We start from the raw sequence: 25,610 nt of genomic DNA on the forward strand, positions 1-25,610 counted from the left end.
TGGCCAGGCACAGTGGCTCACAATTGTAGTCCCAGCACTTTGGGAGGCTGAGGCAGGTGAATCATGAGGTCAAGAGATGGAGACCATCTTGGCCAAGATGGTGAAATTTCGTTTCTATTAAAAATACAAAAATTAGCTGGGCATAGTGGCACAAGCCTATATAGTCTCAGCTACTCGGGAGGCTGAGGTGGGAGAACTGCTTCAACCCAGGAAGTGAAGGTTGCAGTGAGCCCAGATCGTGCCACTGAACTCCAGCCTGGTGACACAGCAAGACTCTGACTCAAAACAAAAAAACAAAACAGCAATTGCTGTTTCACACAACATTCTGCTCAGTTACCTCAAGGTGAATGACAATGATGTTTGGACCAATCACTCTATTAATCACCTATACCCACTTTCTATGAACATGCTCTGCATTCCTTTTTTTTTTTTTTTTTGAGACAGAGTCTTGCTCTGCTGCCCAGGCTGGAGTTTTGGGCGCAATTTCGGTTTCGGTTTCACTGCAACCTCCGCCTCCCAGGTTCAAGTGATTCTCCTGTCTCAGCCTCCTGAGTAGCTGGGATTACAAGTGTGTGTCACCATGTTTGGCTAATTTTTGTATTTTCAGTAGAGACGGGGTTTCACCACGTTGGCCAGGATGGTCTGGATTTCTTGACCTCATGATCCACCCGCCTCAGCCTCCCAAAGTGCTGGGATTACAGGCATGAGCCATAATGCCGAGCTCTGCATTTCTCTTCTTTCTTCCCACGTATGTTTGTTCTAAGAGTAACTGCTGAAATGTAATTTTACATTTGTTGTATTTAATAAACTGGGGCTTCTGTTTTTGTGTGGCTATGTTATTTTACTTCTTAAATAATCTGTTTGCATGTAGAAATGAAGAAATGAAGGACAGTATTGCCCATCATGGACTAAAAATTGAAGAGAAACCTTGCTCCTTCACCACAAATAAGTTGAGAAGCCCTGCTCTATGGGGTTTGCCTGAGAACCATTCATTTGAAAGTTTCCAACATTATTACTCATTTTGTTTTTCCAGGGCACACTACATTTTCCCAACATTCAATAGGGCCTAATGCTACCAGATACACCATCTAAGCAAGACTCGGACCAAATGGTTAGGCCAGCACTGGCCATACAACTCTATGGGTTGATGCTGTTCTACATTTGCACTGCCCAACAGAATGGTCGCGCTACCTACTGAGCCCATAAAACGAGGCTAGCCAAATGAGGACTTCTTTTTTTTTTTTTTCTTTTTGAGACGGAGTTTCACTCTTGTTACCCAGGCTGGAGTGCAATGGAGTGATCTCGGCTCACCGCAACCTCCGCCTCCTGGGTTCAAGCAATTCTCCTGCCTCAGCCTCCTGAGTAGCTGGGATTACAGGCATGCGCCACCATGCCCAGCTAATTTTTTGTATTTTTAGTAGAGACAGGGTTTCACCATGTTGACCAGGATGGTCTCTATCTCTTGACCTCGTGATCCACCTGCCTCGGCCTCCCAAAGTGCTGGGATTACAGGCTTGAGCCACCGCGCCCGGCTAACTTTTTCATTTAATTGTTAAGTCACCACAGGACTGGCGGCTGCCATGGTTGTAAAACACAGGGTTAGACACTTACAGTGGTTTTTGTTTAGAGTCACTGTCTCATCCGTCACCCTGGCTGGAGAGCAATGATGCAATCATAGTTCACTGTGGCCTTGACCTTCAAGACTCAAGTGATCCTCCTACCTCAGCCTCCTAAAGTGCTGGGATTACAGGCATGAGCCACCATGCCCAGGCTCACATACTTTTTTCAAAATAGGAATTGCACTGGGTGCAGTGGCTGATGCCTGTAATCCCAACACTTTGAAAGTCCAAGGCAGGCAGATCAACTGAGGTCGGGAGTTCAAGAACAGCCTAATCAACATCAAGAAACCGTGTCTCTACTAAAAATATAAAAAAACTTTGTCAGGCATGATGCCTGTAACCTCAGCTACTCGGGAGGCTGAGGCAGGAGAAGCCCTTGAACCCTCGAGGCAGAGGTTGCAGTGAGCAGAGATCATGCCATGGCACTTCAGCCTGGCAACACAGTGAAACTCCTGGGAAGGGGGGAAGCAACTGCACTGCCAGGTGTGGTGGCTCACACCTGTAATCCACAGCAGTTTGGAAAGCCAAGGTGGGCAGATCAGGAGGTCAGGAGATCAGATCATCCGGGCCAACATGGTGAAACCTCGTCTCTACTAAAAATACAAAAATTAGTTGGGCGTGGTGGCATGCCACTTTAGTCTCAGCTACTCGGGAGGTTTCACTTGAAACCAGGAGGCAGAGGTTACAGTGGCCTGACATGGAGCCACTACACTCCAGCCTGGCAACAGAGCAAGACTCTGTCTCAAAAAAACAACAATAAAAAATAGCAATTGCATTGGGTCAATTAAGAGCCATGAAATATAATTTATTCCCCAAAGTCTGATTGATGAAATGTACTTGCAACTTGAGGTCAATGGCTTAGAGCTTTTTTATGGGGCTGTGGAGCAGAAAGGCTTGCTCAGCCTACACATTCAAAGCAATGCCACATGGTGTCCCTTGTAAACACTCCCCTCAACTTTTTCTGAAGTGCTGTGAATGGGGTGGCATGACAGCCAAAAGTAAGATTATCACCTAAACACCTGCGGCCACACCCTGGAATGGGACCACGTTCCACAATACAGGTCACCCTACCAAATACACAGCATGCTTTCCAAACCAGATGCCAGTTTAACAACTTATTGCGAGAGCTGCAGGTTGGTACATAACACAGGACACCATCCTCCCAGTATCAGGATGTCAGGAAATCTTAGTCACTGGCATGTAATCAAAACAGAGGGACCTGGATTTTTTGATCTTCTATGGCAGGCAGAAAAATCACATGACCTTTCCTGGTTTTACAAGGGAGCCTCTTTCTAAATAGCTTTTAGATTCTCAATGACCCAAAGAGAATCAAGGATCACCACCTTGATTGAGACTGGGGCACAACACTTGCTCCCAGAGCTCCTGGCAGATAACATGGGCTCCTTCCAAGGACACATGATCATCTCTGAGACTATGAACAGCTGTGACCTCACAACAGTGTCTCCACCCCTCAAGGGGTGTGCTAAGAAATGAATTTAGCCGGTCGAAATGGCTCACGCCTGTAATCTCAGCACTTTGGGATGCCAAGGTGGGGGGATAGCCTGAGCTCAGGAGTTCGAGACCATCCTGGGCAACATGGTGACACCCATCGCTACTAAAATACAAAAATCAGCCAGGTTGAAGTGATCTCCTGCCTCACCCTCCCAAATAGTACCATGCTAGTAGTTCCAGTTACTTGGGAAGCTGAGGCAGGAGAATCACTTAAACCAGGGAAGCAGAGGTTGCAATGAGCACAGATCATGCCAGTGCACTCCAGCATGGGCAACAGAGTGAGATTTTGTATTGGAAAAAAAAAAGCTGAGCACGGTGGCTCAGGTCTGTAATCCCAGCAATTTGGAAGGCTGAAGCAGGCGTGTCACCTGAGGTGGGGAGTTTGAGAACACCCTGACCAACATGGTTAAACCCCATCTCTACTAAAAATAAAAAAATAGCCAGGCACGGTGGCACATGCCTGTAATCTGTTATTCGGGAGGCTGAGGCAGGATAATTGCTTGAACCTGTGAGGCAGAGGTTCCAGTAAGCCAAGATCACCCCATTACACTCCAGCCTGGGTGATAAAACAAGACCCCATCTCAAAAAAACTGAATTTGCTTTACACAGCCACAGGGAGAGCAGAGTGAGGACCCAGCCCCTTGCAGCTAGTGCCCTACTGGCTGTCAAGCCTGGCCCTTCTGGGCAACACAACACAGACAAGTTGACGCTACTTCTCAAGGGTAACTTCTCCCAGATGCCCCTCTTCCCGGCCCATGTTGGGCTCTTGCAAGCCTCTGTCTCAGGGGTGTCATCACTGAATTCTGGAAGCATCCCTGCTCTGGCTCAGGTTGGTGTATTTCTCCATTTAAGAAACATACTACTTTTTCCAACTTACAAATAAAAAGTTAAAATTACCAATCTTCAAAAGTAGACCTTTTCTTAAAGAATTTCAACATGTCTGACTTCTCATTAGCCGAGGCATGTGTTAACTTACTAGAAAAATGGCATAATGGACTTGCTTGCCTACCTGTGACACTTAAAACCCAGCTTCTCTAACTTTCTTAAGTACAAATTAGTTCAGAACAATTAATTAAAGCAGGTGATATTTAACATGTAACTCTGTCATGGGGGTACATGGCAAGAAATACATTGTTACAACTCTTGTTCTCCAGGGTAAAATTTCTTTGCCTTGGAAATCAAACAGGATACCCACTTGTTATTCATGCAAAAAACATAAACAGGCTGGGTGAGGTGGCTCACACCTATAATCCAGTATTTTGAGAGGTTCAGGCAGGAGAATTGCTTGAGGTCAGGAATTCCAGACCAGCCTGAACACAGCAAGACCCCATCTCTACAAAACTTAAAATAAAAAAACAAATAAAATAGCCGCAGGGAGGCAGTCATGCCGACCCTGAGGTCCCAGCTACTTGGAAGGTTGAGGTGGGAGGATCACTCGAGCCCAGAAGTTTGAGGCTGCAGTGAGCTATGATCACCCCACTGCACTACAGCCAGGGCAACAGAGCAAGATGCTGTCTCTTAAATAAAAATAATTTTTTAAAAAACACAAAGCGCTAACAAATATATACTTTACAAAATACCCAAAAGAAAATCTGAGTTAGTTATGAAAGCCTATCAATGTCTTTGTCTAAAAAACAGGCTTTTCACTTCCGAAAGGATCAAAAAAACACCATAAGGTTAACGTTAAAAGCAGTAAAACTAAGTGAACAGCTATCAAAGCAATACTGTTTTATGGCTTAAGCGTCTTTCTCAGGGCCACTTGCCAGCCAGCCATCTCCTGCACCACTGTTTATTCTCAGAGTACACTGAAAAAGTGTTTCCTGAATGAGCAACTCCCACAAATAAATTTAACAAAATGGAAACCTTAAGATGGTCACCTTGACCTGGCATGGTGGCTCACACCTGTAATCCCTGCACTTTGGGAGGCCGAGTCAGGCGGATCACCTGAAGTCAGTAGTTCGAGACCAGCCTGACCAACGTGGAAAAACCCTATCTCTACTAAAAATACACAAAACTAGCCGGGTGTAATCACAGCTACTCAGAAGCCTGAGGCAGAAGAATCACTTGAACTCAGGAGGCGGAGGTTGTGGTGAGCCAAGATCTGGACACTGCACTCCGGCCTGGGCATCAAAACAAGAGCAAAACTCCGTCTCAAAAAAAAAACAAACAAAAATAAAGCAAAAAAAAAAAAAAAAAAAAAAACTTACTTTATGAATGTGTACGGGAGGGGTAAAAAAAAAAAACCACAAGACAGTTACCTTCAGAGCAAATAAGCTGAGAGTGTGGAGGAGGCACCCCAACATCCATCCCACCGGCACAGCAGCAAGTGGGGCAAAAAGTGCACAGTTCTTACGCAAACCATGGGGCAGAGGTGACCAGAAAGGCTTGGGGGAAAGGTCGCCCCTGGGTAGGATTTCGAGCCACTTTCCTGGGATATTTGTCCTGTTTGTGTCCACACAAGTGCACATGTGCTAGGAGCCAGCAGCACCAAGGAGGCTGGGGCCATCCTGAGAGCCTGGCTATGCGACTTCCTGTAGGGAAGGCAGGACAAGAAGTCCTTTTCAGCAGAGCAGTGACAGGAGAGAAGTCCAGTTGGGCAACAGCTTTCACAGCGCGTGGGATGGGGCAGTCTGGAAGCAGGACCAGGAGAGAGGCTACCACCACAGTTGCAGCACAAGGCAGCAAGGACCTGCCTTTGGGGACGTCTGGAAAAATCAAACGGGCCTGGCAACAGGATATGGGAGACAGGTGTTTTCAAGACCGACTCCCAACATCTGCACACTCAAGGACATGGTTTCCCTGCCACTATCTATCGCTCCACCTCCCCAGACTCATCACAGGGAGTGCTAGCATTCATTCAAGAATCATGAGAAGGCCACCAGGCTGACCACGGCTAAGCACCAGTGGCAGATGGCACCAAATCCTAACCCTAAAAATAAATTTAAAATAAATAAATAAATAAATATATTACATCTTTAACCTAAAATTCCAATTGAGGCACATCAAGCCCAAGATTTCATCAACAGCATTGCTTAGGCAGAGGCCGAATGGCTTCTCCCTAATCCACATCGGATATAGTTACTGTAGGCCCTTTCCACACAGCACCCATCTTCAATGCCCCCGCCTGTGGTGTGTGCCCCACTTTAGTTCTAACATAAGCGTCATGTTTTCTTAGCTGCAAAAGCCCTACCATCAAAGCAACACCACAATAGCTCCTATGCTCCAAATTCTGTGCCGGGCACTTTACATGTGATTGGCAATTCCAGTCTGACAACAACCTTGACAGGCACGAATGACCTCTTTTAAGGGATGGAGAAACTGAGGCACCAAGAGCTTAAGCAATGTGCATTAGGTCCCACAGCAATTAAATGGCAAAATCCGGATTCAAACCCACATCAGACTCTAAATCCAGACTGTCTTAGCCACCACACTGTCCTACAATGAATTTTAACTTAATGACCTTTCACTTTTTCCAAAACACTAATTCAAAAAAAAGTATACGTTCTTCCTCTATATGCTAGCATTGATCATTGATTATAAAGAAAAAAATTAATAATCAGCATCAGCAGCCAGAAATAAGGAGTGCTGAAGCCTGGGGAATAGCTTTGAATCATATCAAAACCTGACATGCTCATACCAGAGTGAGATGCTAGGTTTGGCCTAATTTCTTCTGTACTGGGTTCTCTGAGCTGATGTTCATCTTGTAGCTTTGCAAAGAATTATCTTAGCAACATAAGCCAATTTAAGGAAAATCAACACCCTCGTATTTGACTTTTGTCTTGTTACAGTGCTATTTGAAAGAATCTCCTAATTAGTTATAATTAATTACAACAGCACAAGCTTATATGGGTGGGTGTGTGCAAGAGAAGTCACTTTCTATTCCCAAACATGCTTCAGCAGAAAAGTAGCTGCACAAAGTTTGGAAGAAACCCCCTCACCACCACCCCTGTAACAAAATACTGAAGCCTGTGATCAATTCTTCTCAGAAGCTGCATCTGACCCATTAACTTGCTCCTAACAGCAGCAGTCTAAGTATCGTACAAAAGTCAAACATCTATCCCATTCGTCTCAGAGCTGACACTCTGAAACTAAGACTGCTCATACGGGCAGAAGAATCACCAGGGAAAAAAACCAGTTTCTGTGAAGGAGCAAGGCCTCCGGATAACTTCCTGTCAATTCAACACCGTCTACACGGACCAAATGACCATAGAGTATTCAGAGGACAAAGACTGTACAAGTCATTCCTTCAGCCCCTAGACCTCCATTGCCAAAGTTAGAGAGGCAATGAATACACTGCCAAGCAACCTTATTCCCAGCCAGACCTAATCATGTCACCACCTCCACAGCTCTATCTGCCTTGCAACTAGAAACATGCAACTGGCTGTTTCAGGCCTTACGGGGAGTGTGTGGTCGCAACCCCAGCAAACTGCCGTCAGCCCCTCACCTCTTCTCTCTACGCACTTCACCCTACTTCACTTTCCTAACTGCTCCTGGCATTTTTTAAATAACTATTCCAGAGCACTACTGTTTTAATGAATATGCAAAGATACGCAGAGTTCACTCAAAAGCAAACGTGACCCCAAGAATGTGAGGCCGGAGAGCAAATTCATACTGACCTATTGAAAGAAAACAACCAACCTAACCAGTCTCCCAGGTTCCTTCAAAACCACCCTGCCCAGGAGGCGCAGGCAGGATGCTCCTAGTTTACTAAGCCTTCCCTTCTTCAAGGTGCTCAGACCCTGACAGTTTACAGCTGCTGGTTCTGTAGGACCCGAGGCAAATACACTAAACAGGTGCAAGCCTCTAGCTCTGACCCAGACTCTACCCACAGCCTGGCGGATGAAGCCAATGAGTTGATACCTGATAAATTTCACCCTTCTGGCTTTTTCATAAAAGTATTCTTTCACTCTTTCCGATTCGAAGTCACATTCCCATCGTAAGCCTAGCACCACATTTCAGTAGTGAAAATGCTTAAACAGACAGCCTAAGACCCAGGTAGCTTTTTAAACCACACACCTGTGGGTACTCACAGGGCACTACTACTCGTCTATATCCTTATGCACTCCCTACAAGACAAGGGATCTTCTGGATAATGAAACAGACAGGTGCCCACTCAGAAGAAATGAGTTTAAGAAATCAGCATTATTAACTAAAACCTCTGCCATCCAATTTGAAATTCTGGTAAATTGTCCTAGGGGTTACCTTTCCAATACAAACTGTAATATGAAAACAAAACTTCATTATATGAGAAAAGAAAAGGAGCCTCGAAAACATGCATAGAGACTGCTGAAGTCCTAAAAATTCAACACTCTAGTCTTTTAAAGGCAAAGACTGGACGGGCACAGTGGCTCACACCTGTGATCACAGTACTTTGGGAGGCCGAGGCGGGTGATCACCTGAGGTAGGCAGTTCGAGACAAGCCTGACCAACATGGAAAAGTCCCATCTCTATTAAAAACACAAAATTAGCCAGGCGTGGTGGCGCATGACTGTAATCTCAGCTACTTGGGAGGCTGATACAGGAGAATTGCTTGAACCAGGTAGGCAGAGGTCGAGGTGAGCCGAGATAACGCCACTGCACTCCAGCCTGGGCAACAAGAGCAAAACTCCGTCTCAAAAAAAAAAAGGCAAAGACCTTGAAATTTGTGGACCTGGGGGTCATTTTCCAAAAGATACATGCTCTGCATTAATGTCTCTGTTTATTAATTCTCAGTAGTATCCAAAAACACTCGGAAAGTGGTATGACAATGTCACGGGAAATCCAAATGCTCGTGTTACTGCATATTTGTCTTGACCAGGGGAACTGAAAAATAACTTTTTTTTTTTTAATGTTTTAGATGGGCTGCAAAATATAGCCTAAAAGGAATACACAAAATTCTCAGTAATGTACTTCTGTTCAGCTATTTGGTTTAATCACATATGCCAGGCGCTCCATTGCTGCTTTGCTGGGGCCAAGTGAAATAGATAAACCAGTCCGCGGCGTGGACTCCGCTCTTCTGTCCCTCATTACCACCAATAGTTAAGTACCACTGGGGAGTGCCTTGTGCAGAAGCCCAGTCACTTTGCCATTTGCAACCTGGCCTGCCATTTCTTCAGTGACCATCCAATTATTGGGAGTAAGTTCCTCAGAGGGGAACACCAATCACGCTTAAGTGTTCCCACCAACCGGTGTGCAGCGCCCCACACTTGCAGCCACCTCACAGGATAGACACTGCTTTTCCTGAGCTCCCTTAGAGCCTCATTCATTGACGCACCCCAAGATCCCTTGCTAAAAGCAAAACTAGAATAAAGCATTCCACGCCCTTTCCACTCATGTGACCTCCATTTGACTCCCGACAGCCTGAACCCGTCACGCAGGTAAAAAAAAAAAAACTTTTTAAAGACCATTTGGGCTTTGCTTTGTTCAGTGGAATGGGCCATGAGAAATAAAAAGTGCCTTCCAATGACCAACTCCGTAAGTCCAACACCCTTCTCTTTACAGTGTTTTTACATGCAACCTTTATAACCAAGACTCCTTATTTCAAACTCAGTGTCTTGGAAAATTACAGCCACATCGGCAGAAAACGGAGTTACCTTTCTAGTCAGGTTTGATTCTGAAGCAGGCAGCCATGTGCGGCAGGGCTTTCACACGGTTGCAAGCGCACACCTGACCGGATGCTGGCTGCACCACACACTGCCAGGTGCCAAACTCCCGAAAAACAGGTGGACTCGGAAACCAACAGAGCCCAGGTCAGAACTCCGGGCCAGTCCAAAGCCTGACAACATGTGCGTTCCTTGCAGGTGTTTTCGAATGTAAGCCCGACGCTAGGCAGTGCTGTTAGAAAGTGATTTGGAGGAGCGCTTCCGAGCCACGGCGCGCCCTCCAGGGGAGCGCACAGGAGCAGGTGCGGGCGAGCCCCGCGCCCGGGGAGGCCAGGAGTTCGCCAGACAGACCGGATCCAACAGGACGCCCCAGAAAGGGGACGGTCCCCGGAGCCCGCCTCCCAACCTGGGCAAGAAAACACCTCCGTCCCTCTGCAGCCGGAGCGTTCTAATTTACAACTCCGGGCGCTTTGTGCCGGGGAGGCCCGGCGGACGCGGGGTCGGGACAATGCACCCGGCCGGGGTCCCAGCGGCCGCCCCCCGCTTGCGGGGCCGGCATGACGTTGCAGCCTAGCCGTGCCGGGGCCGGGAGGCCAGGCCGAGGCCCGGCGGCCGCCCGGGGCCTGGTTAAAGATGGCGAGCCCCTCGCATGGCTCCCGCGGCTCCCCCGGCCACAATGAAAAGATCACCCCGGCCCCGCCGCGGCCAGCCCACGGGCCTCACCTTCCATCTCCATGTCCTCGGGCTCGCTCAGCTGCTGCTCGCCCGCTTTCTGCTGCTGCTGCTGCTGGTGGTTCATGTCGGCCGCGGCCTGGGCCTCGCCTGCGGCCGGGGGCCGGGGCTGCGGGCCCGGCGGGCGGGCAGCGGCTAGCCGGGGCGGCGGCGGCGGCGGCGGCGGCGGGGCGGCCTCCTCCTCCTCCTCCCGCGCGTCGTCGGCGGCGGCGGCCCCGGGGCGGCCCGCGGCGGGCGGCGGCAGGGAGACGCGCACGTACTTGCTCGCGATTCGCCCAATCTCGGCGCCGAGGCGGGCGGGCGGCCGGCGGGCCGGGCCGGGCGGCCTCGTTGCTTGCTGCGGCCGCCGCCGCCGCCGCGGGGCCCGCCTCCCGCCGCCGGGGCCGGGGCCGGGGCTGCGGGGCCGCGGGCCGGCCGGGGGCGGAGGGCGGCCGGGCGGGGGCCGCGGAGTCAGCCCCGCCTCGGGCCGGGCGCGGCGAGCGGGAGGCCTGGCCGGCCGCGGCGGGCCTACTGGCCTTGGGGCCGGCGGGAGCGGCGGCGCGGGCGGGCGAGTGGCCGGCCGCGCTCCGAGAGCCGCGGCTTCCGCCTCCTCGGCGTCGTCGTTGGGGCTCCGGCAGCGGACACGGCGCCCGGCGGCTCGGCTCGGCTCGCTCTCAAAATGGCGGCGGCGTGAAATGTCACATCCGCATGGGGGGCCGCGGAGCCAGCTAGCGAGCGAGCGAGGAGAGCGGGCGGGCGCTGAGTTGGAGGGCGGAGCGGGAGCTCAGGGCGGAGCGCGGGAGGCGGAGCAGGGAGCGGCCCGCCCGCCGCTGCCGCCACCGCCGCCGCCGAGACCCGCCCGCCCCTCAGCGCCGCGCCCCCCGCGTCCCGGCGCCGCCTGCCTTGCAGCCCAGTGGCAGACCCTCGACGCTCGCTGCCCCCGGGCCTGGGGGTGCTGAGGCTAGCTGCCCGGCGACTCAGCCCTGCGGGAGTGACCCGGAATCCGCCCCATCCCGGGGAGCCGGACTCCCCGAAAGACCCAGTAGCGGCAATGAGGAAGGGCCCAAAACCCGCCCGGCGGCAGGGTTTCAGGTCCCAGCCGAGCAAGCCCGGGCGAGCGCCGGAGGTTGCCCGGGGACTGCTCAGGACAGGGCCCGGAAGGGAGCCTCGGGTCAACGCATAGAAGTTCCTGTTATTGTCGTTATTTGCCCTCGCCCGCTGACCTGCACTTTTTCACCCAGTCTCTACTGTGGAAGAACTTATTTTCTCACTGTGAGCCCAATCTGGCAACGTTTGGCTCCTCAAGAGCAACCCCAGGCTGGGCTCAGCGGCGCACAGCTGTGATCCCAGCACTTTGGGAGGCGTAGGCGGGAGCATCACTTGAGGCCAGGAGTAAGAGACCAGGAGTAAACCCTGTCTCTACAAGGTTTTAGTTTTGGTTTTTTAAATATATATATATATTTATTTATTTTCAATTAGCTGACTTTGGTGCCTTGCGTCAGTAGTCCCAGCTACTTGGGAGGCTAAGGCTGGAGGTTCACTTGAGCCCGGGAGGTTGACTGAGGCTGCAATGATCCAAGATCGCGCCACTGCACTGCAGCCTGGGTGACAGAGTGAGACCCAGTCTCAAACAATAAAATAATAATATAAAAATAAGCCCACTATCCCTCACATTTGGCATTAATTTATTTCCTTCCTATCAACCCAGTCTGGGATTGTACACCCAGGGCTTCCCTATTCTAGGAGACATTCAGTGAATATATCTGCTGAATTGACAGACTGATTATTAGGGTTTCAGCTTTTCCAGTTAACCAAGGTAGTGTGGGTCAATAAAAATAGAGCAAACCCATATACATTTTTCCACATCTCTAGGGAGAAGAGAATTTTGCCCTAACAAGGCCAGAAGATTATGGTACCTGTCTTCCTCTCCATCTCCCTATACCCACTTTCCCTGCATTTTTCTTCAGTTTATGTACTGTTCATCTCCCCACCCCCTAAAAGAATGTTTTGCTCACTGTTGTATCACAAATGCCTGGGGTACACAGCAAGTGCTCAATAAATATTGGTTGGTCCAGAGATGATGGCTCGTACCTGTAATCTCAGCAGTTGGGAGGCCGAGGTGGGCGGATCACCTGAGATCATGAATTCGAGACCAGCATGACCTACATGGTAAAACCCCGTGTCTACTAAATACACACAAAAAAAATTAGTCCAGCATCGTGTCGCACACTTGTAATCCCAGCTACTCCGAAGGCTGCCCCAGGAGAATCGCTTGAACCCAGGTGGTGGAGGCTGCCGAAAGCTGATTGCACCCTTGCACTCTAGCCTGGGCAACAGAGTGAGATTCCATCTTAAATAAATAAATCGATAAATAAATATTCGTTGAATGGACCAGGCATGGTGGCTTGCGCCTCTTATACCAGCACTTTGGAAGGTTGAGGTGGGAGGATCACTTGAGTCCAGGAGTTGGAGACTAGCCTGGGCAACACAGGGAAACTCCATCTCGGTCAGCCAGTTAATCAATCATTCAATCAATTGGTTGAATGAACATAAGACTCATGTGTGACTGGATACCCCTCACCAGCATTTCATGCACCTCAAGGTTTCCCACCGGTGAATTTCCTGCCAGACCACAGAGGTGAGCAGGGGAGAGCCCAGTCACTTCAACAGGAATCCCTTGGGTCACCCCCAGAATCTGAAGAAGAGGCATTGTTATTCACTCAGATTCTCACAAATGCTAATCAACAGTGCTCAGATGCAAAAGAATCCTTCTGTCTAGTATTCTGGAAGCTTAGAGGAGGGAAGAAAGAGCCTTTCTGGCAGAGGAAGAGATGGCAGAAAGTTCTGTATGTGGCTGTCAGTTCACATTGGCCAACCTTAGCCTCATCACTGAGTTCAAAATCAATCTATGGCTGGGCACCGAGGCTCATGCCTGTAATCCCAGCACTTTAGGAGGCCGAGGCAGGTGGATCACCTGAGGTCAAGAGTTTGAGACCAGCTTGACTAACATGGAAAAACCCCGCCTCTACTAAAAATACACAATTAGCCGAGTGTGATAGCACATACCTGTAATCCCAGCTACTTGGGAGGCTGAGGCAGGGGAATCACTTGAACCTGGGGGCCAGAGGTTGCAGTGAGCCTGAGATCGTGCCGTTGCACTCCAGCCTGGGCAACAAGAGCAAAACTTCCTCTCAAAAAAACCACACACACACACACACACACACACACAAAATACAATCTGTGTGGCTGGGCACAATGGCTCATGCCTGTAATCCTAGCACTTTCGGAGGCCAAGGTGGGTGGATCAACTGAGATCAGAAGTTTAAAATCAGCCTAGCCAACATAGTAAAATCTGGTCTCTACTAAAAATAAAAAAACAAAAACACAAAAAAATTAGCCAGGTACGGTAGCACGTGCCTGTAATCCCAGCTACTTGGGAGGCTGAGGCAGTGAGCCAAGATCATGAAACGGCACTCCAGCCCGAGCAACAGAGTGAAAACGTGTTACCTAATAAAAGTAATAAAACAAAACCTGGCCAGGCATGGTGGCTCATGCCTGTAATCCCAGCACTTTGGAAGGCCAAGGAAGGTGGATTGCTTGAGCTCAGGAGTTCAATACCAGCTTGGGCAACATAGTGAGGCTCCGTCTCTACAAAAAATACAAAAAATTAGCTGGGCGGGATGGTGGGTACCTGTAATCTCAGCTATTCAGGAGGCTGAGGTGGAAAAAGGCTTGGGCCCAGGAGGTTGAGGTTGCAGTGAGCCAAGATCGTGCCACTGCCCACCAGCCTGAATGTGAGAGTGAGACCCTGTCTCAAAAAAAAAAGAAAAAAAAAGTGAATTCTGCCAGCAATATCAGTAAGGTTGTTCCTCCCCAGAGCTTCCAAATGAGAGCCCAGCCCTTGGCTTTGGCCTTGTGGGAAACTAAAGGAACCCAATCCAGCCTACTCTAACTTCTGATCTATGGAAATATAAGATCAAAAAGGGATGTTGTTTTACACTGCTGAATCTGAGGAAATGTATTACACAGCAATAGAAAATGAATACACATAAACAGTATCTGTCTCTCCTTCTAGAAGCACCTTGAGAAAGAAACTGTCTTGTCTACAGATCTATCTTCAGCCCAGCACTGGGCTTGTAATAGATGCTCAGTGAAGATTTGTTGAATGAGGTTGGGCGCAGTGGGGCTCATGCCTGTAATCCCAGCACTCTGGGAAGTCTAGCGGTGTGGATCTCTTGAGGTCAGGAGTCCGAGACCAGCCTGGCCAACATGGTGAAACCCTGTCTCTACTAAAATACAAAAATTAGCCAGGTGTGGTGGCGTGGACGTATAGCCCCAGCTACTCAGGAGATTGAGGTGGGAGACTTGCTTGAACCTGGGGGGTGGAGGTTGCAGTGAGTGGAGATCACGCCGCTGTACTGCAGCCTTGGCAACAGCAGGAGACTCCATCTCAGAAAAAAAAAAAGCAGTGGGGGTATTGTACACTGCTAAATTTAAGGAAATTTATTACACAGCTATAGAATATGAATACACATAAACAATATCTGTCTCTTCTTCTAGAAGTGCTTTGAGGAAGAAATAAATTGTCTTGTCTAAAGCTCTATCCTCAGTACAGCAGTGAGCTTATAGTAGATGCTCAGTGAAGATATGCCGAATGAATGCTTTCACCCCTGCAGCTGTTTACTGCTCGCTAGGAGCCCAGAGCCTCTGGGATACAGGCTGGGAATGACAGTGCCTGCTTGCTTGGAAGGCCTCTCATCTGGAGTCAATAAAATAGCACTTCTTTGCTTCTTCCTGGCTGGCCCACATCTTTCACGGAGGAGTGGATGGTGAAGGGAGAGTTCATTTCTAGGGCGCCACAGCTACGAGAAAAGCAATACCAGTGCCCTTGGAGGCCTACTAAAAAGGCCCAACTCGATTATTCTAGCAGGCTCGGCTGGCCTGTTTTCTTCTTCCCCTGGTAGAATTGTGCCTGCATTGGCTATAAAGTCCATTTGCACACAGAAGGGTGTGTGTGGAAGGACTCAGTACAAGTGAAGCTGCTGAGTAACGCCTGCTTCCTCGGGGGGTGAATACCAAAATGCCTCCAAAGGACATGGAGAGCTCTGAAGGGGAGGATGACTGAGGGCACCATTTTTGATCACTGCCAATTAAAAAAAAAACAACTTATGACCCCTCCCGTGGTTCAGAAACTGGGGACCTAAGGAGAAGATGAAAAACCAGGGAGACAGGAACCGCCGGAGAAACTGACTTGTCATTAGCTAGAGACAGTAAAGGTCAGGGAGGGGCCACCCTATCATTACTGGGAGCAAAACATATTTTGCTGCTCCTAGGGCTGTGCCATGACTTGGCATAAACAGTGGGTTGGTTTTTCCTCTTGAGAACCAAAATATTTCTCTACCTGGAAGCTATGTTGGTCAGGGTCTAAAATTATTTCATGGAAGTGTCAGAGAAGAAATGGGATTAGGCCTGGTATGGTGGCTCATGCCTGTAATCCGAGCACTTTGGGAGGCTGAGGTGACTGGATCACGAGGTCAGGAGTTCCAAGATCAACTTGGCCAACACGGTGAAAACTTGTCTCTACTAAAAAATACAAAAATTGGCCGGGTGTGGTGGCTCACGCCTATAATCCCAGCACTTTGGGAGGCCGAGGCAGGTGGATCACAAGGTCAAGAGATCGAGACCATCCTGGTCAACATAGTGAAACCCCATCTCTACTAAAAATACAAAAATTAGCTGGGCATGGTGGTGCGCGCCTGTGGTCCCAGCTACTCGAAAGGCTGAGGCAGGAGAATTGCTTGAACCCGGGAGGCGAAGGTTGCGGTGAGCTGAGATCGCGCCATTGCCCTCCAGCCTGGGTAACAAGAGCGAAACTCCATCTCAAAAAAAAAAAAAATACAAAAATTAGGTCGGAGGCAGGTGGCTCACACCTGTAATCCCAACACTTTGGGAGGCTGAGCTGGGCAGATCACCTGAGGTCAGGTGTTCAAGACCAGCCCGACCAACATGGAGAAACCCCATCTTTACTAAAAATACAAAATTAGCCTGGCGTGGTGGCACATGCCTATAATCCCAGCTACTCAGGAGACTGAGGCAGGAGAATCCCTTGAACCCAGTAGGTGGAGATTGCTGGAAGCACGAATCGCGCCATTGCCTGCAGCCTGGGCAACGAAAGCAAAAGTCGGTTTCAAGAAAAAAAAAAATACAAACATTAGTCAGGCACGGTGGCAGGCATCTATGATTCCAGCTACTCAGGAGGCTGAGGTGGAAGAATTCCTTGAACTGGCAGCAAAGGTTGCAGTGAGCTGAGATCACACCACTGCATTCCAGCCTGGGCAAGAGTGAGACTCCATCAAAAAAAAGAGAGATTAAGAGCTTTTCCCCTCCCCATGCCTTCATCTACCCACCCCCGCCCCACTGGTCAGGATAACTAAATTCCTAAATAGGCCGGGCGCGGTGGCTCACGCCTGTAATCCCAGCACTTTGAGAGGCCGAGGCGGGTGGATCGCTAGGTCAAGAGTTCGAGACCATCCTGATCAATTTGGTGAAACCCCGTCTCTACTAAAAATACAAAAAATTAGCTGGGCATGGTGGCGCATGCCTGTAATCCCAGCTACTCAGGAGGCTGAGGCAGGAGAATTGCCTGAACCCAAGAGGCGGAGGTTGCGGTGAGCCGAGATTGTGCCATTGCACTCCAGCCTGGGTTACAAAAGCGAAACTCAGTCTCAAAAAAAAAAAAAAAAAAACTCCTAAATAATCCATACCTAGAAAGATGACCTAATCCCACACCACAAGGTTACCGATGAGGATTTGGGTTTAGAGAAGATAAGGGACTTAGCCAAGGTCAAGAAGTTTGGGAAGGTAAGGGGCTTTTGGATTCGGAAACCAGATGGAACCCAGCTCCATACAGGGTTCTGTAAGTTGAGCATGGGAAGCTTACTTAATATAGATAAATTGTGCGGTAGGTGAATTATATTTCAATAAAACTGTTATCGGGCATCTATGGTAGTGGCTCATGCCTGTAATCTCAGCACTTTGGGAGGCCGAGGCGGCTGGATCACCTGTAGTCAGGAGTTTGAGACCAGCTTGGCCAATGTGGTGAAACCCCATCTGCACTAAAAATATAAAAATTAGCCGGGTGTGGTGGCAAGAGCCTGTAATTCCAGCTACTTGAGAGGCTGAGGAAGGAAAATCACTTGAACCCGGGAGGTGGAGGTTGCAGTGAACCATGATTGTGCCACTGCACTTCAGCCTGGGCAACAGAGTGAGTCTCTGCCTCAAAAAGGAATAAAGATGTTATTTTTCTTTTTTTTTTTTAAGGTTTCAATTCCCTGCTGGAGTTCCTAATGAGTCTTCATGTTGTCTTCACTCAGGCCTACCAATTTTGCAAAACCCACATCCAAAGAAAACCCTAAATTAATATTCCGTCACCGAATTTATACAAATAGTCATTGTTTTTCCTGGTCTACTCTGTGCCAGCCACTTTTCTTACATTAACTCCACTTTTCACACCAGTGCTGTTCCTGAAGACTTGGCAACATTTAAAGCTAATCATTCACAGCAAATCTTAGCAATGGGGGGGCGGCAATTTCTGTTTACACAATCAGGTGGGACCACCAGAGTAACGCATATAGATAAGGGCTGCTGCAAGCCACGTGGTCATGCTCACCTCTTTTTTTTTTTTTTTTTTTTTTTTTGAGACAGGGTCTCCTTCTGTCACCCAGGCTGGAGTTGAGTGAAGCGATCTTGGCTTACTGCAGCCTCAACCTCTGGGGCTCAAGCAACTCTCCCACTTCAGCATCCCAAGTAGCTGGGACTACAGGTGCATGCCGCCACACAAGGCTAATTTTTTATTTTTATTTATTTATTTATTTGATTAATTTTGAGACACAGTGTAGGGCTGAGGGCCCCACAGGGTCTTGGGGTGTGCCTTATGCTGTGCTGAGGCACAGGATCTGGGAAATAAAGAGGACATAGAAGTACAAGGAAAACATAGCTGGGCTCAGGGGGCCACGCCACCTATAAGCAGAGTCAGGCGAGGCCCCGAATGTCCAGAAGCATGAGTATGTATTGTGTATAGGTTAGGTGGCAGGGCAGTGAGTGAAATCATCTTTAAGGATAGTGATAGGGTCCTGAGCAATAAAACATGGGGTCCACCCCCATTAGGCCACCTACGCCAGGAGGTGGACAGTGCACAGCAAGGGGCCTGTTTTCATGAAGGCAAGGGCTGTGTGCAGTAAGGGGTCCACCGCCATTAGGTCACCGAGGCTTGAAGGTGGGCCATGCACAGTGAAAAGGGTGCAGTGTGCGATACTTCTATCTATGGGCAAACTAATTCTAAGATTTATAGGAGGATGGTTTGAGTCACATAACAGCGACAGAGCTGTCAAGGTTACCGCCACCTTCTGGCAGCTTCCAATGGGTTCTATGGGAAGACGCTTTTCAAGCAGCACAGTAGCAAGAGCTGCTGATAAAGTTCACAGTCACCAAGGTGGATTGCTGGTCTGAGGGCAGCCTTCACCAAGAACTGGAGCAAGGTCCTACAACTCCTTTGTCAGGAGGAGTGGCTCTTGCCCCAAGCCTGCCATGCAGCGGGTATCTTTACAATACTGAACGCTGCCGCCTGGGCCATGGATTCTTGTCCTGCACTGTGTCTGCTCTAGGCATTCCTCTGATTATAAGCTGCTTATTCCTTAATTCATGCTCTGTACTGTGTCCACTCTAGGCCTTCCTTTGATTATAAACTAAGATATAATTATAGGTATATATGTAGGAAAATATTCTTTTTTTTTTTTTAAGACAGGGTTTCACCATGTTGGTCAGGCTGGTTTTGAACTCCCGATCTCAGGTGATCCGCCCGCCTTGGCCTCCAAAGTGCTTGGATTATAGGCATGAGCCACCGAGCCCGGCTGGGAAATATTCTTTAGGCACTCATACTATCAATTATTATATGGTTATATAGAGAGAATTATATAAAGGGATTCTTCAAGCCCTAATTCTATAAACTAATATATGATTATGTAAAGGATTATATAAAAGGAAATAGCTGAGTAGTAACACTATAAAGTGAGATATTCCTCAAGCCGTAACTGTGCCATGGTTCTGCTTAGCTCTCATTCCTCCATGCCTATATGGGGGGTTACCCACAACAGAGTTTTGCTCTTGTTGCCTGGGCTGGAGTGCAGTGGTATAATCTTGGCTCACTGCAAGTGAAAAGCAGTTTCTCCAAAAGCTAAAGAGGTACCATAGGACCCAGGAATTCCACTCCTAGGTATATGTCCAAGAGAACTGAAAACAGGTACTCAAACAAATATATGTATATACACATACATAGCAGCGTTATTCAGTCACCAAAAGGTGGAAACCCAAATGTTCATCAAGGAAAGAATGGATAAATAAAATGTGATCTAATAGCTGAGCACCATGCTCAGCTGCCTGTAATCCCAGCTACTCCCGAGGCTGAGGTGGATTACTCAAGGCCAGGAGTTCAAGACCCACCAGGGCAACATAGCACAGACACTACCTCTACAAATAATGATAGGCCAGGTGCAGTGGTTTATGCCTCTAATCCCAGCACTTTGGGAGGCTGAGGCGGATGAATCACCTGAGGTCCGGAGTTCAAGACCAGCTTGGTCAACATGAAACCCTGTCTCTACTAAATATACAAAAAATTAGCCGGGCGTGGTGGCGAGCACCTGTAATCCTAGCTACTCAGGAGGCTGACACAGGAGAATCACTTGAACCCAGGAAGGGGAGGTTGCAGTGAGCCGAGATCGCATCATTGCCCTTCAGCCTGGGGGACAGAGGGAAACTCCGTTTCAAAAAAAAAGATAATAAATAAAATGTCTTCCATATAATACTATTTACCCATAAAATGGAATTACATTCATATTACATAGAACTAGATTCATATTACAACTTGGATGAAACTATTTTTTTTTTCGAGATACATTTTTTTCAAACGATTCTCCTGCCTCAGCCTCCTGAGTAGCTGGCATTACAGGCATATACCACCACACCCAGCTAATTTTGTATTTTATTTTTATTTATTTTATTTTATTTTTTTGTAGAGATGGGGTTTCACCATGTTGACCAGGCTGGTCTCAAACTCCTGACCTCAGGTGACCTGCCTACCTTGGCCTCCCAAAGTGCTGGGATAACAGGCATGAGCCACTGCGTCCAGTCTAATTTTTTTTTTTCAAGACGGAGTTTCACTGTTCTTGCCCAGACAGGAGTGTAATAGCACGATCTTGGCTCACCGAAACCTCCGCCTCCTGGGTTCAAGCAATTCTCTTGCCTCAGCCTCCCGAGTAGCTGGGATTACAGGCGTGCACCATCATGCCCAGCTAATTTTTGTATTTCTAGTAGAGACGGGGTTTCACCTTGTTGACCAGGATGGTCTCTATCTCTTGACCTCATGATCCACCCGCCTCGGCCTCCCAAAGTGCTGGGATTATCAGCGTGAGCTACCTCGCCAGGCTAATTTTGTATTTTTTGTAGAGTCAGGGCTTCTCCTTGTTGGTCAGCCTTGTCTGAAACTCCCAACCTCAAGTGATCCACCCGCCTCGGCCTCCCAAAGTGCCGGGATTACAAGTGTGAGCCACTACACTTGGCCAACTTGGATGAATCTTGAAAACATTATGCTAAGAGAAGAAGCCAGATACAAAAAGTCACTTTTTTTTTTTTTTTTTTTTGAGTTGGAGTATTTTACTCTTGTTACCCAGGCTGCAGTGCAATGGCTGGATCTTGGCTCACCACAAACTCCACCTCTGGGTTCAAGCGATTCTCCTGCCTCTGCCTCTCCAGTAGCTGGGATTACAGGCATGTGCCACCACACCCGGTAATTTTGTATTTTTAGTAGAGATGGGGTTTCTCCGTGTTGGTCAGGCTGGTCTTAAACTCCTGACATCAGGTGATCTGCCCACCTCAGCCTCACAAAGTGCTGGGATTACAGTGTGAGCCTCTGCACCCTGCCTTAAAGGTCACATATTATTTGCTTCCACTTATAAGAAATATCCAGGATATGCCAGGCGTGGTGTCGTGTGCCTGCAGTCACAGCTACTCAGGAGGCTGAGGTGGGAGGATCGCTTGAGCCCAGGAGTTCTGGGCTGTAGTGCGCTATGCCGATCGGGTATCTGCACTAAGTTCAGCATCAATATGGTGACCTCCAGGAGCAGGGGACCACCAATTTGCCTAAGGAGGGGTGAACCGGCCCAGGTCGGAAAAGGAGCAGGTCAAAACTCCCAGGTTGATCAGTAGTGGGATTGCGCCTGTGAATAGCCACTGCACTCCAACCTGGGCAACATAGCGAGACCCCATCTCTTAAAAAAAAAAAAAAGAAAGAAAGAAATATCGCCAGGCGCGGTGGCTCAAGCCTGTAATCCCACAACTTTGGGAGTCCAAGGCGGGTGGATCACGAGGTCAAAAGATCGAGACCATCCTGGTCAACATGGTGAAACCCCATCTCTACTAAAAATACAAAAAATTAGCTGGGCATGGTAGCGCATGCCTGTAATCCCAGCTACTCAGGAGGCTGAGGCAGGAGAATTGCCTGAACCCAGGAGGCGGAGGTTGTGGTGAGCCGAGATAGCGCCATCGCACTCCAGACTGGGTAACAAGAGCAAAACTCCATCTCAAAAAAAAAAAAAAAAAAATTCAGAATACGCAAATTATAGATAGAAAATAGGTTAGTTTTTGCCAGGAGCTGAGAAGAGGGGGAAAAAAGGGGAGTGACTGCTAATGGGTATGGTGTATCTTTGTTTTTTTGAGATGGAGTCTCACTTTGTTGCCCAGGTTTGTGTCCAGTAGCAGAATCGTGGCTCACTGCAACCTCCCTCTCCTGGGTTCAGGAGATCCTCCCACCTCAGCCCCCCTAGTAGCTAGCTGCGAGTACAGGTACAGGCCACCATGCCTGGCTAATTTTTGTATTTTTAATAGAGACAGGGTTTTACCATGTTGGCCAGGCTGGTCTCAAACTCATGACCTCAAGTGATCTGCCTGCCTCAGCCTCCCAAAGTGCTGGGATTACAGGCAGGAGCCACCACACCCAGCCCTGGTATGGTGTTTCTTTTTGGCGTGATGAAAATGTTCTGAAGGTGGGTGTGGCGGCTCACGCCAGTAATCACAGCACATTGAGAGGCCGAGACAGGCAGATCATTTGAGTCCAGGAGTTGAGACCAGCCTGGGCAATGTGGCGAAATTCCCATCTCTACTAAAAATACAAATAATTTAGCTGGGCATGGTGACATACGCCTGTAATCCCAGCTACTCAGAAGGCTCAAATGGGAGGATCACTTGAACCAAAGAAGTTAAGGCTGCAGTGAGCTGAGGGCTGGGCAACTGGAGCGAGATCCTGTCTCAGAAAAAAAAAAAAAAAAGAAAATGGAAATGTTCTGGGATTAGATAGGGTGCTGGTTGCACACTTTTGTGAATACATTGAAAACCATTGAATTCTACATTGAGTTTTGAAATCAAGCAGACCCAGGAGGCTCAGTCTGCATGAGCCAAGATAGCACCACTGCACTCTAGCCTGGATGATAGAGCAAGATCCTACCCGAAAAATCAAACAGGCCGGGCGTGGTGGCTCACACCTGTAATCCCAGCACTTTGGGAGGCCAAGGCAGGCGGATCTCTTGAGGTCAGGAGTTCCGAGACTAGACTGACCAACATGGAGAAACCCTGTCTCTACTAATACAAAAAATTACCCAGGCGTCGTGCACACCTGTAATCCCAGCTAAGTCAGGAGGTTGAGGCATAAGAATAGATTGAACAAGGGAGGCGGAGGTTGCAGCGAGCTGAGATCACGCCATTGCACTCCAGCCTGGGCAAGAAGAGCGAAACTCCATCTCAAAAAAAAAAAAAAATAAAATAAAATAAAAAAAACAAAAACAGACCAACTCCATTTTTTTTTAAAGATGGGGTTTCACCATGTTGGTCAGGCTGGTCTTGAACTCCCGACCTCAGGTGATCTGCCCACCTTGGCCTCCAAAGTGCTTGGATTACAGGCGTGAGCCACTGCGCCTGGCCCCAACTCCATTTTTATCAATCCAATCCATTTCCAAGGAACACCAGGAAAGGCAAGAAGAGAAAACACAAGGTCAACTGCAACAGAAGAGGCCAAACACTGATTTGCAAATGATGTGCTTGCATGCCTCAAACTCTATAGAGGAGGAAACAGGAGCGATCCAAAGCACTGTCTGTTTTCTCTAAGGAGACCAATGGCATTATCTATGTCCATGAAGCCTTCTTACAAACCAGCGATAAAATTGGAAAATATAATTTTAAAAAACATACCTTGTTTTATGCTGTGGTCACTGTGACTGAACTGAGCCATTAGCCACACGGATTGGTGGCTAGTATTGGGTCCTTCCTGGGGAAGGTACTTCAGGGCCTTGCGGAGCTGAGATTTGCGCCTCTGGCCAGGCTTCAATCTTGGCTCAGTCCTCAATTTCCGAATTGGTCTGGATAGCGGCATGGGGAATCTCCGGAAAGCAAGCTCTCTGGGGGCCTTCCTGGCTCCTGAGCCCACTCAGAGGAAGACAGGAAATAAGAGAAAATAATGTGATCCATGCCTTCTCTACCTCCAGCCTCTTATAATTCAAATCTCCCTCCTCACCCTTCCCCACCCTCTCCACCCACCCACTAAGGCTGGATCTGAACTCCTTACACAATTTGCATAACTTAAAGGTTTACTTAAGGCGGTCCCAAAACAAAAGAACAGGCTAAAGTAATTTTGAAGCCTCCACCTTTGTTTTTCTTTTCTTTCCATTAATTTTTTGTTTTGTTTTTTTTTGAGACAGAGTCTCACTCTGTCACCCAGGCTGGAGTGCAGTGGTGTGATCTTGGCTCATTGAAACCTCCACCTTCAGGGTTAAAACAATTCTCCTGCCTCAGACTCCCAAGTAGCAGGGATTGCAGGCAAGCGCCACCATGCCCAGCTAATGTTTTGGTATTTTTAGTAGAGACAGAGTTTCGCCATTTTGGACAGGCTGGTCTCGAACTCCTGACCTCAAGTGAGCGCCTGGCCCCAGAAATTTCTATCAGAAACGACTATATTTGCCAGGCACGGTGTCTCACACCTGTAATCCCAGCACTTTGGGAGGCTGAGGCAGGCGGATCACCTGAGGTTGGGAGTTCGAGACCAACCTGACCAACATGGAGAAACCCTGTGTCTACTAAAAGTAGAAAATTAGCCAGGCATGGTGGTGGGTACCTATAATCCCAGCTATTCGGGAGGCTGACGCAGGAGAATCGCTTGAACCTGGGAAGCAGAAGTTGCAGTGAGCCAATATCACAAGCACCGTACTCCAGCCTGGGCATCTAGAGTGAAACTTGGTTTCAAAAAAACAAAAAAAGAAATGGCTACTGTATTTCTTTCCTTCCTTCCTCTCTTTCTTTCTTTTTCTTCTTTCCTCCCTCCATTGCTGCTTTGTTTTCATTTATTTCTTTTTTTTTCAGACAGAGTTTCACTGTTGTTACCCAGGCTGGAGTGCAATGGCATGATCTCGGCTCACCGCAACCTCCGCCTCCTGGGTTCAAGCAATTCTCCTGCCTCAGCCTCCCGAATAGCTGGGACTACAGGTGCGCGCCACCATGCCCAGCTAATTTTTGTATTTTTAGTAGAGATGGGGTTTCACCTTGTTGACCAGGATGGTCTCGATCTGTTGACCTCATGATCCTCCCGCCTCAGCCTCCCAAAGTGCTGGGATTACAGGCTTGAGCCACCGCACCCGGCTTCATTTATTTCTTTATTGTCTTGCTCTGTCCCCTAGGCTGGGGTGCAGTGGTGTAATCATATCTCACTGCAGCCTCAACCTCCTGGGCTCAAGCGATCCTCCCACCTCAGCCTCCTGAGTAGCTGGGACCATAGGTGTGTACCACAACACTTGGGTGATTTTTTGTTTTTTAAGTTTTTTGAAGAGATGGGGTGGCCATGGTACCCAGGCTGGCCTCGAACTCCTGGCCTGGAGATCTTCCTGCCTTGGCCTTCCAAAGTGCCGGGAGTACAAGTGTGAGCCACTAGGACCAGTGCCTGCACCTTTTTCTAAGTACAGTTCAAAAATGTCTCATGTAAAGACTTTCACTCTCCCCTTCACTTGGGAGGCTGGGGTGGGAGGATCACATGAGCTCAGGAGGTCTAGGCTGCAGTGAGCTGTGATCGCACCACCACACTCCAGGATGGGTGAGA

At 48.6% G+C, this 25,610-nt stretch overlaps 1 protein-coding gene across 1 annotated transcript in view; it reads right to left on the reverse strand.

The window, feature by feature from the left end:
- Window positions 1-11,125, reverse strand: part of USP7 (ubiquitin specific peptidase 7) — a 68,965-nt gene extending 57,840 nt beyond the window's left edge. Inside the window, exon 1 of the mRNA XM_078344614.1 lies at window positions 10,436-11,125. Coding sequence (XP_078200740.1) covers window positions 10,436-10,511 — 76 coding nt within the window. The 5' untranslated portion in view covers window positions 10,512-11,125. The remainder of the gene's footprint in view (window positions 1-10,435) is intronic.
- Window positions 11,126-25,610: the final 14,485 nt, after the last annotated feature.

The sequence above is a fragment of the Callithrix jacchus genome, chromosome 12 (genome assembly GCF_049354715.1).
Source record: "Callithrix jacchus isolate 240 chromosome 12, calJac240_pri, whole genome shotgun sequence".
Taxonomy (NCBI): Eukaryota; Metazoa; Chordata; class Mammalia; order Primates; family Cebidae; genus Callithrix; species Callithrix jacchus.